This window comes from Neovison vison, chromosome 7 (assembly GCF_020171115.1).
Source record: "Neovison vison isolate M4711 chromosome 7, ASM_NN_V1, whole genome shotgun sequence".
NCBI lineage: Eukaryota > Metazoa > Chordata > Mammalia > Carnivora > Mustelidae > Neogale > Neogale vison.
In genome coordinates this window covers 172532875-172552291 of record NC_058097.1, presented here as the reverse complement: position 1 = coordinate 172552291, position 19417 = coordinate 172532875, and the positions used below count along the sequence as shown (strand labels likewise).

At 38.5% G+C, this 19417-nt stretch overlaps 1 protein-coding gene across 1 annotated transcript in view; it reads left to right on the top strand.

The window, feature by feature from the left end:
* SLC5A12 (solute carrier family 5 member 12) overlaps positions 1-19417 on the top strand; it is a 49241-nt gene that overhangs the window by 9090 nt on the left and 20734 nt on the right. Inside the window, exons 3-9 of the mRNA XM_044258985.1 lie at positions 521-572; positions 1765-1832; positions 6211-6365; positions 6486-6626; positions 12337-12466; positions 13479-13567; positions 17298-17410. Coding sequence (XP_044114920.1) covers positions 521-572; positions 1765-1832; positions 6211-6365; positions 6486-6626; positions 12337-12466; positions 13479-13567; positions 17298-17410 — 748 coding nt within the window. The remainder of the gene's footprint in view (positions 1-520; positions 573-1764; positions 1833-6210; positions 6366-6485; positions 6627-12336; positions 12467-13478; positions 13568-17297; positions 17411-19417) is intronic.

The following is a 19417-nucleotide window of genomic DNA, read 5'->3' as shown; positions in this document are numbered from 1 at the left end:
TAAAATAAAAATGGGACTGCACCTACTTCCTTCAGCATAGTGGCTGCAACGCTGGGAGTCCCAAGATGTACGCAGGAATTAGATCACCCGTGTCAGACTTCGCTGTGCTGTCCTCTCTCCATTCTAAAATCTCTGTTTCGGCAGCGTGCTGAAATGAGGGTGAGTCATTGTGACACAGGCATGGGGGTAGGGGTGGGTAGAGAAAGGCTGAACCAAAACCCTTACCTTGACTTGAACCTTATCTTTATTTCCTTCAGAAATGTGTCATATCTAGCCATCAAGTCTCAAAATTCACAGCGGTCTTAAAAGTCCAATTCTCTTCCCCCATCAAAAGCTGATGATCCCCTTTGCACACTAATGACAGTAATCAATGATGTCAAGACTAGAGTGGTTGCCAATGGCAGGTTTAAGGACCATAATAAGGGAAATTCCTCTCTAAGGTCAATAAGGAAGCTTGGAGGCAGCTTTCCATTCCATGTCACTTTTCACACCGTTCACCTGACTCTTGCTTCCCCACCAGATTCTCTACACAGGAGTGGTGGTGTACGCACCTGCATTGGCGCTCAATCAAGGTGAGTTACTGATACTCTCCAGGATACTTTCCATCTTTTGTATGCTTACATTCTCACCTTGAGGAATATACCTCCATCCTGCTGGGGAGACATTCCCATGGTTAGTAATCCCATGATTACTGTAGTCATTACAATAGAAAGCTCCAAAAATCAAACATTGAAAATAGTACTGGGTGTTATATGTAACTGATTAATCACTAAATTCTACTCCTGAAACTAATAATATGTTATAGATTAACTAACCTGAATTTAAATAAAATCTAAAAAAAGAAGAGAGAGAAAAAAAGGCAAATAATGAGTTACTTGATTTGCCCACAAGTTTTCAAACACCCAGTGTGATTGTCATTTGTCTGTTTGTTTGTTCTGTTTTTCAATCACTGATGTGATGGGTATTGGGTATTGCATACACACAACCACTTAAGACGTTTATAATGTATGATCCCGTCTCAGGGATTTTATGAAGTCAATAACCTAAGTACAAGAGTAAAAGGTACTCATAGTAATTTTTTTAAGGCTTATGCTTGACCTTTTTTGAGGGAATACAATCCTAGAAACAAGAAATTTAAAAAGATTAAAATAAACTTCATAATAATACCTGTAATATCAGAAGTCTTCAATATTCAGCTTAATCATGCTGTGTGCTTTATCGAGACATATTTATTCATGGCTGATGTTTAGGTGGTTTCAAAGTCCTTAGACTAACTTTGTTAAGGAAAAGAAAACAGTGTGCCTACTGTGTGCCATGCATTAGGTTGGGTGTTTTTGATGCATATTCTCATAACAACCCTATGAGGTAGCTACAGTTTTTACTCACACTTACAGATGGGCTACTGTTGTTCAGAAGGTTTAGAAATGTTATCTGCCACATAGTAAGTCCTCAATAAATATGTATTGATTTAATTTAAAAAAAAAAAGAAAAAGCAAACAAACAGTGCAAAGACCAGAAGCCAGAGTTTTAGGACGAAAGGTTTGGCTTTTAACATTACCTAAAAATTACAGACTGAGTTGAAGTATAACACTGTAATAAAATAATGTTTAACAGAGGTGAATATAATAAAAGAAAATTCTAATTTGATTTCCATTGACCCACAAAGAACACTGACAAAAATATTGTGACTTCTTTCTCATAAACCTTGCTCTTCTACTTTTCTCAGAGAAACTTCTTTCAATATATTTTTTTTTTCTTTTCTAGTGACTGGGTTTGATCTCTGGGGCTCTGTGTTTGCAACAGGAATTGTTTGCACATTCTACTGTACCCTGGTATGTATCCAACTGTGAAGAAGTATTTAACACTGGTTCCCTAATATGGGATAAGGGCAAATCTCTGGCAACAGGGCATCTAATTATAACAGAAATTGCTATTCCAAAATTAAATAGAAATTTGCTAGCTTCTCTGTCACAGTTTCCTGAGGAAGGCGCTGTTCTTTTATTTAAAATTCTTTCAGTGCCATTAGCAGAACTGGGTTCTGGTCTCCTTTGAGAAAGCCATGGCAAAGAAAAGATTTCATGAAAGAAATCTCTCCTTGCTCAGAGGATAAGGGACCATATGCAACCAGCAAGAAAACAATGTTCTTGTTAACGGTAATTATGAACCGTAATTATACACTTAAAGCTTATACACTTATAGCTGCCTAGTGATTGAGAAATATGCAATGCATGTGTGAATGATAAAGGATGGCTGGTATTTTATAGACTTGAGGATTCCACAGCTTGTTGTTGTTTCTTATTTATGGATAAGCTTGGATTACAGTAACATTTGGTTTAACATATGCTCAGTTTTTCATCAAGGAATCTGAGTGCCATTGGCAACATATTTATATAATTGTTAATATCAGTTTAGTTCAGCAAACATTCACTGAGCATATATTATTTATCATGCTTTGCAATGGGAAGCTTTATTCTTCTGAATCATTAGCACCCATATACAGAGGCTATAAATAACCAGTTAAAAATATGACACTGGTTTTCAGAAAGCTGGGTTATCTTTCCTCCTCTGTAGAGAATAACAAAGTAATCCTATATTATCATAGAGCAGACCATCTAGATATTTTGGCATTGTGTGCATATCAGAGACTCTTTGGACTAGATCATGAAATATACAACTTAAAAATGCCCTTATCTCTCCTTTTCATACACGCAATTCCCACCATCTCTTTTGCACTACAGAATGTTATCTCTTTTTTTTTTTTTCTTTGTTCCATTCTCACTACCACAGCTTTATTCCAGACACACATCTCTTACGTAGGTTAAAAATAAGCTCCTGCTCCTTCTATGTCTGGCCATATCTGACAGGATGACTAGATACATTGCCAGGGACATTGCCAGGCTTCTTAGCAACAATAATGGAAGGCAGAAACAATGAAATAATATCTTCAAAGCATTGATGGAAAACAATTGTCAACATAAAATTGTGTATTCAGCAATACTAACTCTTAGGAATGGTCAAGAACCAAGACAAATTACCACTAATCTATTTTTTTCTGAGAAAAATCTAGAGGAGTACTGTGGGAAGAAGGAAAATGATCCAGTTTGGGATAGAAGAAGTAATGATAAGAAAATAAAAATAGTGAACATTTAGTAAGTCAGTCAAACAATTTCTGGTGCTTGATGATTAAAAAATAACTTTAGGGGCACCTCGGTGGCTCAGTGGGTTAAAGTCTCTGCCTTCGGCTCAGTCATGATCCCAGGGTCCTGGGACCAAGCCCCACATCGGGCTCTCTGCTCCACAGGGAGCCTGCTTCCTCTTCTCTCTCTTTCTCCCTTTCTGCCTACTTGTGATCTCTCTCTCTGTCAAATAAATAAATAAAATCTTTAAAAAAGAAAAAAATAACTTTATAGTATAGTATAACATGCATGTCTAGTTATATATTATAATTTATAACATAAAATATACTACTACTACTAATTATCATTAATATATGTAATTTTGGGATTAAGAAAAAGAATAACCCTCATTTGGACAACAATAGCATGTAAATCAGGAAGACAGTAATCTCATCTGATAATTTTGTCATCTTTGAATTGTTAGGGATTAAGACATTCTTTAAATTTAGACTCTAACTTAAAAATTTATGGCAAAATGATCAAAGTGGAAAAAGGGAATTAAAACAAGACAAAACAAAATCTCAAGTGAGTTAAGCAAGAGAAGAGGATAAAAGCATAGAGGAAGCACAAATAGAAACGAAAAAGTGATGTTAGACACAAGTCTGGATATTTTAATAATTGCAATAAGCTAAAATGAACTAAATTTGCTACCTCTTAATTGGTAGTGTTTCCTTCCAGCCTGCATGCTTCCAGAAGATTACTCTTAATCACCTATTTCTTCATGCCACTTAACTGACCCAATTCCTGTCTTACTTCCCATTGTTCTCAGGATCAAGTATAAGCCTCTTAGCCTAGTGCTGGAAATCTCTCCTGATAGGAGTCCATCCGCCCATCTAATCCCTTCCCACACCTCTGTCCCATCTCTCCTGTCTCCAGGCAGGTTACAAGCTTCCAGCTCTCACTGCAATGGTGGCTTATTTGTCTAACACGTGTTGCTCATGTTGCAGTCTCTTTATGATCCTGTGGATGGTTGCATATCTAAGATAAGCAGTAGAAGAGGTTAAAACAATAGCCCCTGCCACCGAAGGGCTTGCCATTTAGTAAAGTAAACGTTCGAGTTCAAACAACACAGACTGATTAAATATATCAGTGGCACCGCTGGATCAGGGTTATAGGTCAGTGGTGTGTGTGTGTGTGTGTGTGTGTGTGTGTGTGTGTGTGTGTATCTCACTGTATGAAGGAGTTACAGAGAAATTTTCATGGTGGCTATAATCTGTCTTTTGATATACGTTTGATTAAGCGATTGGTTCTCTTGCCTCTTGTCTAGCTGAAGTTCAGCTTTAAGCACAGTTTTACATAACCAGTAACAAGTAGCTGCCGAAAACTGAGGTCTGTGACATTTGGTCTTTGTATCACTAAAATCTGATGCTGTGATGTGGATTTGGAAGGCTTAATATCTTTAGAGAAAATCATAAGACTATTACTTGGGAGGCAGGAGGTAAACACTGATTATTTTTCAAGTCAGGATGTGAACATAATATACAAATACGATGCCTCTGGCAAGAACTTTAATGTCTACTTATGAAACTGCATGGTAATTCAAAAGAAATGATGGGACAACCTCAACGTCGTCTTTCTTCTTAAGATAAAGATGAAGCCTGTCATCTTTTCACAGAAGCTCTTGACACTCTGGAGGAGTAACTGGGGATGATAATTCTGTTTTTCAATGTTAAAAATACCACATCATTCCATTCTCATAGTGCTTATTCATTTTCAACCCCCCCTTTTTTTTTAAGATATCTCTTTGTTTCATCTTTCCCAATTTGCTCATTCCACCTCACTGTAGTCCCGAGGGATCCTATACCTGGATTACTCCGGCAGCCTTTCTCGCCTCCTCTCCTCTTGCCCACGTGCTCTCAACTAGAATTGTGCATTAGAATCCTTGCGAGAGCTTTCAGAAAATATATACGACCGGGTCCCAACCCAGACCTCAATTTATTCAGAAATCCTTGGGGTTGGTGCTAGGACACTGGCATCTATGTTTTGTTTGTTTTCAAATTCCCCAAGGGATTCTACAGAGGATCCAGTTTTGATAAGCAGCCCGCTAACCTCATGCCTCATCACGCTGTCCTGAGTTCTGCTGTGAGATTTATCCTCCGTGAAGTCTGCCCTGTTCACTTCACTCTTCGACCATCCTCCAGCTCTTAAAACTCCTTTCTCCATCAGTGTCTGGAATCTATCATTCTTTCCTAGTTCTTTTCTTCTTTCTCAGCATTCTACCATCTCAGTCCCCCCAAATTTATTTATTATCACTAAATTTACAAAAGAAAAAAATCCTCATGTTTGTATAAGCCGGACTCAGATGATTATCCTTAATTCCCCCATTTCCTCATCATCTGTATTCACTGATTCACAAGTTGTGTGGATTTGACCTCCCAGTTTTCTCTCGAGTCCATCCATGTCTTTCCATCTCTACCCTGCTGCAACCCTTCTTCAAACCTCTGTCCTCTTGGGCACAGACTACTGAAATCAACTCCGAGTGTCTCTATCGCTCCTTTTTTCCCTTGGTCCACCCATCTGTTATCCACACAAACACCCCTGAAACCACTGAGAAGCAAACGTAAAAATCTCTCTTCATGTAAATCTCTTTAATGCTCTCTCATTGCTCTTGAGAAATCATTTAAGTAGACTTCTCAAAATCTGGGTGTTCTGGCCTCTAGCAAATTCAGCAACCTCCCTTTGGGCATTCTGTAAATATCTCAATCTACATATTCTAGCATTCTTTCATTTCTCCGGGCAGCCATACATCTCCCTCCTCCACACATGTTTTTCCCCTCTCCTCTTGTCCTCAGTACCTGGTAAATTCCCTCTCATTCTTCATGACATGGCTAGAGAAAGAAGAAAGAAAGGGAGGGAGGGAGGGAAGAGGGGAAGGATGGGTCAGAGGAAGGAAGGAAGGGAGGAAGGAAGACGAGGGAGGAAGGAAGGGAGGAACAAAAGGAAAAGAAATATTGCATTAGCAGAAAAGTTGTAAAGAATTAGAAGACTTACAGCCTTCCTTGCTGAGAATTCACATCCATTCTCTCCATTTCAGGGAGGATTAAAAGCAGTGGTGTGGACAGATGCATTTCAGATGGTTGTCATGATTGTGGGCTTCTTAACAGTTCTCATTCAAGGATCAGCTCATGCTGGCGGATTGCACAATGTCATAGAGCACTCCACAAATGGATCTCGACTCAATATATTCGAGTAGGTCCGATACTACTTTCCCATATTTTATAATGATATAGCTGTATGATCTCAGTGACTAAAATAATATTTGGGCATCAAAAGAACATTTTTGTTCACTCACGTCTCTCTGCCTCCTAGCTTTGATGTAGATCCTCTCAGGAGGCACACGTTTTGGACAATCTCAGTGGGAGGAACTTTCACCTGGCTCGGGATCTATGGAGTTAATCAGTCCACCATACAGCGTTGCATCTCTTGCAAAACAGAAAAACATGCAAAACTGTAAGTTATAAATAAACATTTCAGTTTTCTTTGCCCTAGTGGGTACTTATTATATGCTTCCGTGTGTGTGTGTGTGTGTGAGAGAGAGAGAGAGAGAGAGAGAAATGGAAAGTTTTATTTAATCTTCTAAACAGTTTTTTGAGGCAGGCATTACTAATCCCATCTCAGCAAGGAAGTGTGTTTGAACTTACAGTTCTGCCTGCCTTTGCTCTCCACCGTTTGCCACCTGCACTTACTGAGAACTTACTAGGTGAAATTAGGTGCCCTGGGTGGCAATGCAGAGGTAAATAGCATATTTTGCCTCCTTAGAGTTTCTGTGATGAGATGGTCCTTATGACTGACTTGATTCAGCCTGTGGTCTCTTGAGCTACTGTTTTTCTTTTGATGGATATATCCTTAAATTTTCCAAGAAGAGGTTTGAAAGAAGGAAATAAGACAAGTCATAATGAGGCTTTTGCCGATCCAGCTCTTGCTGATCTAGCAGTCACCAGTCTTGCCAGGTGTGCTCGCACTGAAAGACCCCAGCAGGGACACAGCTTGGGAAGCCTCTTCCAAGTCATGCAATGCATCCCGTTCCCTAGAGTGGGGATTGGAGGAAGCCATGCATTATTCTGCAGACATGACAGAAATAAGCTAGACTTGCGTCTAAAATGGAAATCTTATCCCCATTGTTCTGTCCAAATTTCCAGCATCCCCAGATTTGTCAGGATGTCCTCAACTTTTCTTCAAGTGAGAAACAGCCACTGTGAATATTTCTCCAACTGATTTTAAAATACTTTCAATGCATAGTTTTTTTATTTAGACTGAATAGAAAATAACTTTGCTGGGACATGGTTCACTGTTTTGTAATCTGAATTCCAAGAGACTATATTACTTATGTATTTCATACACTCACAGAATGAAGAATTGAAGGCATTATCTAGTATTCCATTAATTTGCTGATAACATATTTATATCCTATTACATTAAATAATGTTAACATACCCTCCATACAAGATTATCATTTTGTATCAAATAGCTAAATTGTTGAAAATGTAATTAATATCAAGTGTGATTTGGATCACGCAATTCATTTAAAATTAAAGTTCATTTAGAGGCTCTTGGCTGGCTCAGTTGGTAGAGCAGGGACTCTTGATCTTGGGGTTGTAAGTTCAAGCCTCACATTGGGTGTAGACCCTACTTTAAAAAAAATAGGTAAAACGAAAATTCATTTAAAATTCTGCCTTAAGGGGCACCTGTGTGGCTCAGTGGATTAAAGCCTCTGCCTTTGGCTCAGGTCATGATCTCAGGGTCCTGGGATCAAGTCCCACATTGGGCTCTCTGCTCGGCAGGGAGCCTGCTTCCCCCTCTCTCTCTGCCTGCCTCTCTGCTTACTTGTGATCTCTCTCTCTGTCAAATAACTAAATAAAATCTTTAAAAAAAAAATTCTGCCTTAAAATGAAGTTGATTGTATCTCCAAAAGGAAGGATATTTTGGTGAAATAACCAATAATTCTCTACTATATCTAGATTGTTTTTAATCTTATGTATTGTGTTATATTATTTTTTCTTGTGAACATGCCCAACTTCCCCCTATAACTCCAATAAGTAGTAGTGTGTACTCTCGAGTGTGTGCTTGTGTTTGTCTATCTTTAAGCGTCATTGAGTGAGTTCGTCTAAATCAAACAAAAGTTGATTTAATTACATTCATAATGTTTGCCTGGAGTTTGGAATTTATTGCATGAGATTTTACTGGTTATGAAACCTGTTGGAAAAGGAAAGATATTCATGGAGAAAAAATGTTCACAATTTCCTAAGCATTTAGGATTGCAGCTCCTGGTTTCACCCATCTCCCCTTCTGTGGAAAGACCAGAGCTATGACAGGAATTTTGTGAGAATAAGGAAAGATGAAATAACAAAACTTCTCTTTAGAACAGACTTCTCTGAGAGAATCCAAATAGATTTGGCTACTACAATAGAAATCAGTCAAAATGACCAGTCCGGTTGAACTGCATGCAGCAGGAAGGAAGCCTGCAGTGGGAATGTGTCATTTGTCACACAGCTGAAGTCTCAAAGTCACTACTGGGGCAGCTGGAGGCCACTCGGAGCCAACTGCAAATCTGCTCTCACCTAGAAGGCTCTGTAGAATGTTGATTAAATGCTCTGCTTCTGTTCAATTATCTGAGAGCCTGGTGTCATTAAAACATTCCATCAGAGTTTAGGCAAAGTTCTGCTACCTGGGGAAAATACAAACTGAAACATATGTAGGTGAAAATAGATCCATAATATTCATACTGAACGTGTCCATGGGTTAAAACCAGAAGCAACTCGTTATATATGCATATAATTTCATGGCCAGGAATGCTGATTACTTACTCACTTATTACTCACATCACTGATTGATGTTAAGCTCTATTGACCTTCCTCACACCCAGAAATAATATCACCCCCCATGTCATTTTAGATGTGCTCCTTGGAACCTGACTTCATCTCCTCTTGTTTCTAGACCCAAGTTTATCTTTCAAGATTGCTGATCATAAGTGGTGCAAGGAAGATAGAAGGGGCTGATACAGATTTTTCTGTCCTTTCCCATCGCTAGCCCATCTTCTGGCTAAGATGAGCACACCCACACCAGTCACTTTTGTTTTATTCCTACTGCCTCAGTTTATTTTCCTCATTCACGTCTAAAATCATTGTATTTGTTAATTTCATTTCAGTGATGATCTGCTTCCAATCCCAGAATTTAAGCTCCATGAGGAGGGGTTCTGTGTTACTCACAGCTCTACCCCAGGACCTAGAAGAGCCTGGTATAAAGAGATGCCTGATAAACATTTTTGAATGAATCAATGAAATAGTTTAAGTTACAAGTAGGAGAATTAGCTCTGTAAAGAATCAAAGTCCATTCCTTTTTTTTTTTTTTTTAAAGATTTTATTTATTTATTTATTTGACAGAGAGAGAGATAGTGAGAAAAGGAACACAAGCAGGGGGAATGGGAGAGGGAGAAGCAGGCTTCCCGCTGAGCAGGGAGCCCAATGCGGGGCTGGATCCCAAGACTCTGGGATTGTGACCTAAGCCAAAGGCAGACGCTTAACGACTGAGCTACCCAGGTGCCCCTCAAAGTCCATTTCTAATGAAAAATTCACAGCACAAGGATTTTAACATTTAATACAATTTTGCCATTGGTTTCTCATTTCCCACTTCAATAACTTGAAATTATTTTGGATAATGTATGCATGTATGGCCATATAACCTTTGTCTCCACAGAATGTAACTCATTCATTCCTCATATTAGTCCCATAATAGAAGGAGAGCAGGTGTGTTAACACTCTTCTTAGAGATGATACAATGGTCTCAGAGTGTCACATGACCTATTTAACATCAGGTGGTTGTTAAGGATAAAGTCTTTTGACTCGCGGTCCAACATTCTTTTAAAAAAATAAGTGATATGAGGAGTACAATCATATTGTACTGAATTTCTACTACTAGTTAATTCAGTCATTCAATTATTTATTACCAAAAATAAATAATTCTATGTCTTCTATGTGCCAGAACAATTCTATAGCACTGTGTTCATTGGAGTGGGGGAAACTAATAAAAAGCAAATGTATATATTTTACAATTTCAGATAATGCTAAGTGCTGTCAGGTGTAAAACAGTATAAGAAGTAGAAACTGATTAAGAGAGCAAAAATGGACTGTTTTGAATAAAAGATGGTCAGGGAGGGCTCTCTCGGAGGTGGCCTGAGTAAAGGTTTGAATAAAGTTGCCCAGAAAGGAGGACAGCAAGAGTATGAACAATGCAGTTAATGGGTATTGACCTCCTCACATATTAATTGTATCCCCAAAAGGCTATCTTTAAATCAACCCCTCTAAATAAAAACAAAGAAATCAATACAGCTCCAAAAGAAACATTGTTAGAATACTCTCAAGGAAGTAACTTCTAGGATAAGTCCCTTTTCTAATGTAAATAGTATGAAATAGAAACTTCCAAAGGAGAGACTCATTTAACCAGATTTGCTTCATAAATGGGTAGTTTGACTCAAGAGTTTTCTGAAAGCTAGGTACACCTGTACAGTATGGGCTTTCAGAGGCTTTGAAATTAATTTGTGTCCTTACTTTTAAGTGTGGATGTATCTGATTCCCTTCAAATAATGACTTGATCCAAGAAAATTCCCACTGTTCCTCTTCGGCCCTTTGAAACTTTCTCCAGAATAAGGTGGTTTATATAAATCCAGCCCACTTTCAAGTCTTCCTTGAGATTAAGAAAACTAATGGGGCAGCTGGGTGGCTTAGTTGGTTAAATGTCTGGCTTTTGATTTCAGCTCAGGTCATGATCTCAAGGTTGTAAGATTGAGCCCCTCACTGAGCTCTGCTCTGGGCATGGAGCCTGCTTGGGATTCTCTCTCTTCTTCTTCCTCTGCCTCCCACCGGTGCTCTCTCTTTCTCTAAGCAGATAAATAAAATCTCTCAAAATGTTAGGGTCTGTGATCAAAGGAGCAAGACTGATACGAAGCACACGTCAAGCAAAGCTTTATTTCGCACCAAGCATCAAGAATCAAACCGACCATTCAAGGCCGCCTCTTAGAGAGAGGCAAACCACCCGCAGCCTCACAGACTAACTTTCATAGAGCAAAGGCCATGTGGTTGAGCCTGGCCACACACAAGTGGCCAATGAGATTGTAACACACAGAGAAAGTTGCACAGTCATGCTAGGTCACACACGGGTGGCCAGTTGAATTACAAATTCACCCTATAGTAGCTATTTGAACTAGCCTATCACCTTGGTCAGAATTGGCGCCCAAATTGCGGGGCCCACATTCTTTGGTAGTTAGGGAGATAGTATGTGTGTTTACTGATTGGATGTCTCCACCTGGCCTTACTTGTCCTTGTCTCCTGGACTTGCTTTTAAGTACATTCCCCTGGGGGTGGGGCGGGGGGAGCAGGGTCAGTTTAAGTTTTACTTCATAACCAACAAAATCACTGTTTAACAGAGATGGAATCACTCTGGCTAAATAGGCCCTTACCAAAAAAAAAAAAACCCCGAAAACTAGTAATATTTTTGACTTTCAAACACAACAACGAATACAAAATAACCATAGGATACTGCCACAGCACTCACACTGGAATAAAGCATATCTTTATTGTATAAATAAAAAGAATTGCTCCCCAGAATATGGTAAAATGACCTTAGGTTTTGCATATTTTCTATCCTCTTTAAAAAACAAAACAAAACAAAAAGTTCAACTTTAAATTTCATCTAAATCAATCTCCAAAGTGATTATTTCCAAAATGTGTCTACTTCTACATTTATCTCATTATCCCTCTGGAAGAAAAGATGTTAAAATGTAAGTTTGCTTTTTGACAGTTTTATGAATTGAGTGGGGGGAAAATCACTGTAAGTTATATAATATGAGTGATCGGTATGTGAAATTTCATCCAAGAGAATAGATCTTACACTACATGTTGAGATTTTGCAGAAAAACTCCTGATTTCAAAAGGAAAGCCATCAAAAATTTGCCTCATTGAAATTTAATAATAAGTCTAAAGTGTAACATTCCCAAACAAACAAAAATTTGCAAATGTATAAAATGTAATGATTCTTGAAGACTGTGGATTTTTTTTTTAATATAGCAAAAATCCCCCCAAATTTTTTCCTTGAATTTTTGGTAATGTGTTCATCATACTGTAATATGGTATAGAGACTACAAACAGAGCTTTTTGTTCTTTTCTAGAGCCTTGTATTTTAACTTGTTGGGTCTCTGGATCATTCTGGTGTGTGCTGTCTTCTCTGGCTTAATCATGTACTCCCACTTCAGAGATTGTGACCCTTGGACTTCTGGCATTATTTCAGCACCAGATCAGGTATGTGTTCCCTTGGAACCAGTGGGGAACGGCTGAGATGATGTGCTTCTGGCCATGAATGAGTAATATGGGTTCTTCCCTTTTATCCCACCTGGATCTCAAGCCACTTTCTAACCCCTAGAGAGTTGAATTCTTTCCTCTCCTCTTGAGGGACATCACCACACACCAGGTTCTAAATGGAGGAGTGACACATAGAAGGATGTCTCACCTTGTCCATGAAGGAAAGGAAAGACCAGGGGCCAGGGCAAGGTTGAGGAGAGTGGAAGTTAGGCTTGAACCCATGGCTTTGGTTACTGATGTGGCATTTCAGTTCTTTTTTTCTGTATGTCTCAAGGTTGATTAAAGATGCTTTATTCTAAAAAAAAAAAAAAAAAATGCTTTATTCTAAAATTGAAGAATGACCCTTATTTCTATAGAGCTTCTGCTCATGCCTTCTCATCATAACTTAAACACCATCACCCCAAAATACTACATTTAAAGTGTTTTCAAAAACTCCATTTATGGAGAAGAAGAACCATCACCTCTCTCCCTTCTGCATATTCCACTGTCCCCTATGTCCCGGGGCTGGGGGGAGGGTTCCTCTCTCACAAATCTGACTACAAAGTAGAACCATAGTTCCTAGATTCCCTGAATATGTGTTTTAAGCATTTGTTGTTAGGATTTAACTGCTAACATTAAGGGTAGACAGGCAAGGGATTGGTGTGTATTACAAACATGGGAAAAATAAAACAAGTTCCTGAACCTTCTGAAGTTCATCCACCCTTTTCCCTCATATCAGCTTTCCCTTCTCACCCTTCACCTCCCCTCCAGTTGGAGCTGGACCTCAGCTCCACAAAGTTGGATTAATTGTAATCTCAACTGCCATTGGGTGACACCCTGAGTCCCCACAAACTCCTCTGGTATTTTTTTTTTTTTCTTTTTTCCCAACTCCTTTTCCTAAAAAGTGATGTGTTCCCATTTGAGACTCTGCTGCTAAGACCACTGATCCTGTCCGGTCTTCCCTTCCCTTCAGCTGATGCCATACTTTGTCATGGAGATATTTTCCACGATGCCAGGACTGCCTGGACTCTTCGTGGCTTGTGCCTTCAGTGGAACTCTGAGGTTAGTATTTAGACAACATTCCACTCTGACGATGCAGAGGATGATGACGGTGGTAATGGCAAGCACAGTGAGGTGACAAGGGTGATGGTGGTCGTAATCACCACTTAACTGCATATAGTGTGTCTGCTGCCCTGCTGAATGCTTCATTTGCATGTTCTCCTTCATTGTTTGAGACAGAAACTGTACTTGTGAAACTTGATGAAGTGCTTTGGATTTGAAGATCAATGGGAAAGCATTAGAAGCGTTAACCTTAAAAATAACCACCCCCCCAACTATCTTACCAGCAAAAGATGGGCTTATTGGGGAATAAGAGACAATGGAAATATGGGACAAGTAAGCTGAGGCAAAACCATAAGCAAGTGTGGGGAACAAAGGAAAGGTCTGCTTTTTTTGAGGAGGAAAGGAGTAAGTCCGGAAGGCTGGTATGGACTAAAAGACCGGTTAGAGAAAACCGGGAGTTCGAAGCGTGGTGGCTTTTCATTGGCTGAGTGGTTGCTGAGGGGAAAGAGACACTTCCCCTCCGGGTGGGATAGAGTAGTATCCAAGTGCAAGGTCAAGCCTGTGCAAGGTCAAGTCCCTCTCTTCCTGATGAGTCTGCCGTAGACTGTAAGTGGTAGGGCATGCTTTTGTGAGGAGAAAAGGAGTAAATGACTCTTAGATTTTACCATTAACTGTGATATCAAGTTTTAATTTGGAAGATATTATTTACATCTAAGAATACTTATTTAAGGGGCACCTGGGTGGCTCACTTGGTTAAGTGTCCCACTGTTGGTTTTGGCTCAGGTTGTGATCTCAGAGTCCTGAGATGGAGCCTTGTCTTGGGCTGTGCACTTAGCACAGAGTCAGTGTGAGATTCTCTCTCTTCCCTGCCCCTCCTGCTTATGCTCTCTCTCTCTCTCAAGTAAATGGATAAATATTTTTCTTTTTAAAAAAAGAATATGCATTTAAGTTAACAAATTGTAAAAAAGAACAAAATACATATGCTTATTCTACTTTTAAGAAAGATTTTGTCAGAGATGTTGACTTTTATTAAATTTTTGGCATTTTTGAAGTGGCTATTTTGTACACTTTTGGCATATTAATCTGTTGCCAGATTTTCAAATTAGCAATATCCTTGAACTTGTATAATGACTTTAACTCGCTTCTGGTGTAATTCTAGCTTAGTGTACTACTGAATTATTTTTGCTTACATTCTTTTTAGGATTTTGCTTCAGTAACACAAAGTGGTATTATTCTGTGGTGTTGAAATTAAGATCTCAGGGAAACTCAGGACCAAAAAATGAGCACCAGAGGATTAACCTCAAGGAGTAGTGGCATTTTAGCTTTTATTTTGCCCCTCTCTATAGAGCTTTACTTATTTATCTACTTTTTTTTTTTAACTCTAAGGCTGAGTCTCTCCAGATACAGAACATGCAATTTTCAACAGATAATCTCCCCATAAGAGAATGGATGAATCTTTTGTTCTCAAGTCCAAAACTTCTAAGAAAGAGACACTTGGACAGTACATGCTATAGGGACATTCCTTCTGCTACAACTTTACGTCAGATGTTGAGTTTAGAAAGGAAAAGACAGGAATGGGGATACAATAAAGAGAGAGTGGTAGAGAGGAAAAATTAAAGAGAGATTTCTACCATCTTACAGAAGTTTTAGAATCTGAGAAATCAGCATATGGCTAATATACCTGACTAAAAAGGCAACCCAGTAGAGTTTCTATATGAGCCAAATTCAGTGTTTTCCTTCCACTCTTTCAAAGGATTTAAGGGTCAACCCGAACATGTGAGACTTCCAGATGATATATTTTGAGACAAAGTTGTTGGGAATATGGACTCTTTTTACCTGGACATCTTTCCTTATTTGACTTTCATGGAGCCGCAGGTAGAAGGGGAGTCTGGCAGGAAACACACACCATGCCCTGATTCTCAGGAAAAAGAGAATGGTATCTCAAAGTACTTACAGTTTCAATTCTCCAGAACTGGGTCTTGGGAAATTTCTACTTGCAGTAACTGGCACTTAAGGAAGGAACTTTTAATTTTGCATACGAAGGACCTGAAACTATTCCAACTAAAATAAACTACAGCTGAAATTATTCTGCGTTACAGAAAAAGAAAAAGTTTGGATTTTCTTCCATGCTGTTGCCAACAGCTAGTTTGTCTTCAGATGACCCCTGGAGGGTAATAAAACAATTAGCCACTGAATATCAGTGGGAAATTTACAAACAACTGGCCAGGTTTTGTTCATCAGCTTGCTTCTTTTCCATTTTTTTTTTTTTAAAGATTTTATTTATTTATTTGAGAGAGACAGTGAGAGAGAGCATGAGCGAGGAGAAGGTCAGAGAGCGAAGCAGACTCCCCATGGAGCTGGGAGCCTGATGTGGGACTCGATCCCGGGACTCCAGGATCACGCCCTGAGCCGAAGGCAGTCGTCCAACCAACTGCGCCACCCAGGCGTCCCAGCTTGCTTCTTTTCCAGAACTTTTCTTTGTGGTTGTGATTTTGCTTCACATGAATTTAATACTGTTATCTATTTTACTAACTAAAATATTCCTGGTCTATATGAAGAATTAAATAAGATTTCATTCTATTCTGAAAAGAAAACCCAACTTTCAGGTCCTCTGTCATCAAAGTGAGTTTTAGGGCCATAAGACTGGACTGTGGTTGAAAAGTCAGAGAGAATATCAAATCTTTTATGTAGTTTTTTCCTTTGTCCATCTTCCATCCTATCTTTTGCTCTGTTCTCCTTTACTGACTGCATTCTTTTTTTTTTTTTTTTAAGATTTTATTTATTTAACAGACAGAGATCACAAGTAGGCGGAGAGGCAGACAGAGAGAGAGAGGAGGAAACAGGTTCCCTGCTGAGCAGAGAGCCCGATGTGGGGCTCGATCCCAGGACCCTGGGATCATGACCTGAGCCGAAGGCAGAGGCTTTAACCCACTGAGCCACCCAGGCACCCCTACTGACTGCATTCTAAGCCTGGGGTGGCTTAAGATTGCTGAATGCAATAAGCTTTCCAGCTAGAGGCATTTAAGAGTAATTGTTCTTTTGCTCTAGAACATCTTTCCCCCCCCAATTTGCATGGGTTCTTTCAGTGCCTATCTTAATCATCATTTCCTAAGGGAAGAATCCCCTAACTTCATATTAGTTTAGGACTCTGCAAGGCATAGTTTTATAGCACCTTGTTATTTTCCTTCTGAACAACTGTGGTCAATTGTGTAAGTGGTTGTTGAATGTCTGTGTTGCCAAGTGTAAGGTCTATGTTTTTCTTGTTCACCATTGTATGTCTGGTACCTAGAATGAAGACATGCATTAATGGTATGAATGAATGAATGAATGAGTGAATGGTGAGTGGCAAACTCTACTGATACCTGGATTAGGATAGTCACTGCCTCCAGCCTCAAGTTTAACCTAAACGCACACACAGATACACACACAACCCATTACTGCCTGCCAATTCATTTAATGTCTTGTTCAGGGGCACTACTAGGTATTAGAGCATGAACATCAAGCTTCTTCACTAGAGTCTGAAGAAATCAAAGAGCACAAAGCACAGAGGCAGCTTTGAAGAGTGAGTAGGCAGGCCACCTAACTCTCCTGAAGCCCCAGAATAAGGACAATATGTCTGCATCTGGTTTTTGTTTCTCGAGCCCTGCCTTGGCTACTTGTCCTGAATGACGGGGCAGGCTGGTCAGCTTTATTTAGCTTGGACTATGTTCTTGCTTTTCTCTCCCTGTAGCACCGTGGCTGCCAGCATCAATGCCTTAGCAACAGTGACCTTTGAGGATTTTGTCAAGAGCTGTTTCCCCCATCTCTCCGACAAGATGAGCACCTGGATCAGTAAAGGCTTATGTAGGTACAGCCGGGGCGCCTTCTACTCCATGTCATGAAATGTGCATGTGGTACGTGCTCTTCAGGACTCTGGGCCCAAATGCACCCTGAGCGTGTGAGGAATTGTACATAAGGATTCACACTTCCAAACCTGTCAGGAGGGTAACAGGAAAGAATTACCAGCTATTTTACTTTTCACCAACCTTCCATTCGACACTCCTCTGTCCTTATCTCACACTCTAGATTTGTCACTTCAACATCTTTTATGCCTTCTTCTGACCATATTTTCATCCCTCTACATGGGAAGATGTTCTGCTCTCTGTGGGTCAGTCAATTTGTCTAATAAAATCAGATTATTTCCTTTTCTTTTTATTATTTATAATTTTTATTTACTTACTTACTTACATACTTATGTTTAGTACAGTTGACACACAGGGTTCTATTAGCTTCAGGTATCGTGGTGGTTTGACAAGTTTATGATGCCAAATTCTTTTCTAGAGAATTTTTTTTTATTACCCAACTTCTGGTGACCTCATTTCAAGGAATAATTGTTCCTTGCATAATCACACAGTTGCATATTATGTTGATGCACTCATCATAAAACTGTAGTTTTATGGAGTTTACTTCTTTTTAAGTATAAACAGATTATATGCTCATTCACTTATTACAAAAAAATGTAGGTAATTGGAGAAAATATATGTACCTCCTAGGATAGTATAGCAAGCATTTTCCTGTGCTGTGTCATTTATACAGTATTTGAACACATGGTTTTTGAATGTGTGCTTGATAGTCTACAAAATGCCTTAATTTTTTATTTTTATGTTGTTACTTTTTAGAATATTTTTAAATTTTTTGTAACGTCATGATGATACCCATATACACTAATCTTTGTTGGATCTGTAATTTTTTCCTAAGTAAAAAACATCCAAAAAAATTACCAGGTCAAATAACACAAATTCATTGACAGTTCTGGGTTTATGTTTTGAAAAATATTTCTAACATGGTCCAATTAATAATATTTGTGTGTGGCAGCAGTGAGTAGTGACATATTTCTCTGTGCCCTTTACCTTAGTATTTTTAAAAATTGGTCAAATTCATGGACAAAATAACATCACATTTTTGCTTTAATTTACATTTTTTTATTTATAGTGAATTTGAACATTTTTTGGATGATGAATAACATTTATATTTTTTGTGAAGAATCTATGCTGTTTGTTGATGAGATATCAGAAATTTTGTGTGTGAAATCTCTTCATGTATAAAGGAAATGTGACCTTCTTATGTTGTAGAATATCCCTCAGATTTTTTAAAATACATTTTTGATGTACAGAAATTATAAATACATATTTGGTCAAATATATGTATCATTTCTTTTACTATTCTGTCCATTTTTTTTATGCTTACATATTTCTTCCCATTCAAAACCCACTTACAGATTTCCTTATTTTTTTTCTGGATTGTAAATAATTTTATATTTCACATTTAATATTAAATGTATTCAAATTATTTGATCTATGATTTATGATGAGGACATAAATTGTTCTTTTCAATTATATGGCCAATTTTCTAAGTATCACTAATCCAGTAATCTCCACTGGTTGTTAATATTTCAGTAATGATAATATACAATATAAGATTCTTTCATCTGTAAGGATTTAAGGATCGTATAGATTATTTTTATTTAATTAAATTATCAATTGTAGGATGAATACCATCTTGTATATTATAGGTTTTTTTTTTTTAAGATTTTATTTATTTGAGAGAGAAAGAGATCACAAGTAGGCAGAGTGGCAGGCAGAGAGAGAGAGGGGAGGAAGCAGGCTTCCTGAGAAGCAGAGTCCGATGCTGGGCTCGATCCCAGGACTCTGGAATCATGACCGGAGCCGAAAGCAGAGGCTTTAACCCACTGAGCCACCCAGGTGCCCCTATATTATAGTTTTATAGTGTTTTATTTAATATATCTGCTAGGGGAAATCTTATCACTTTTCTTTTAGTTTAAAATTAATTTTTTATTGTTGATTTTCTTTA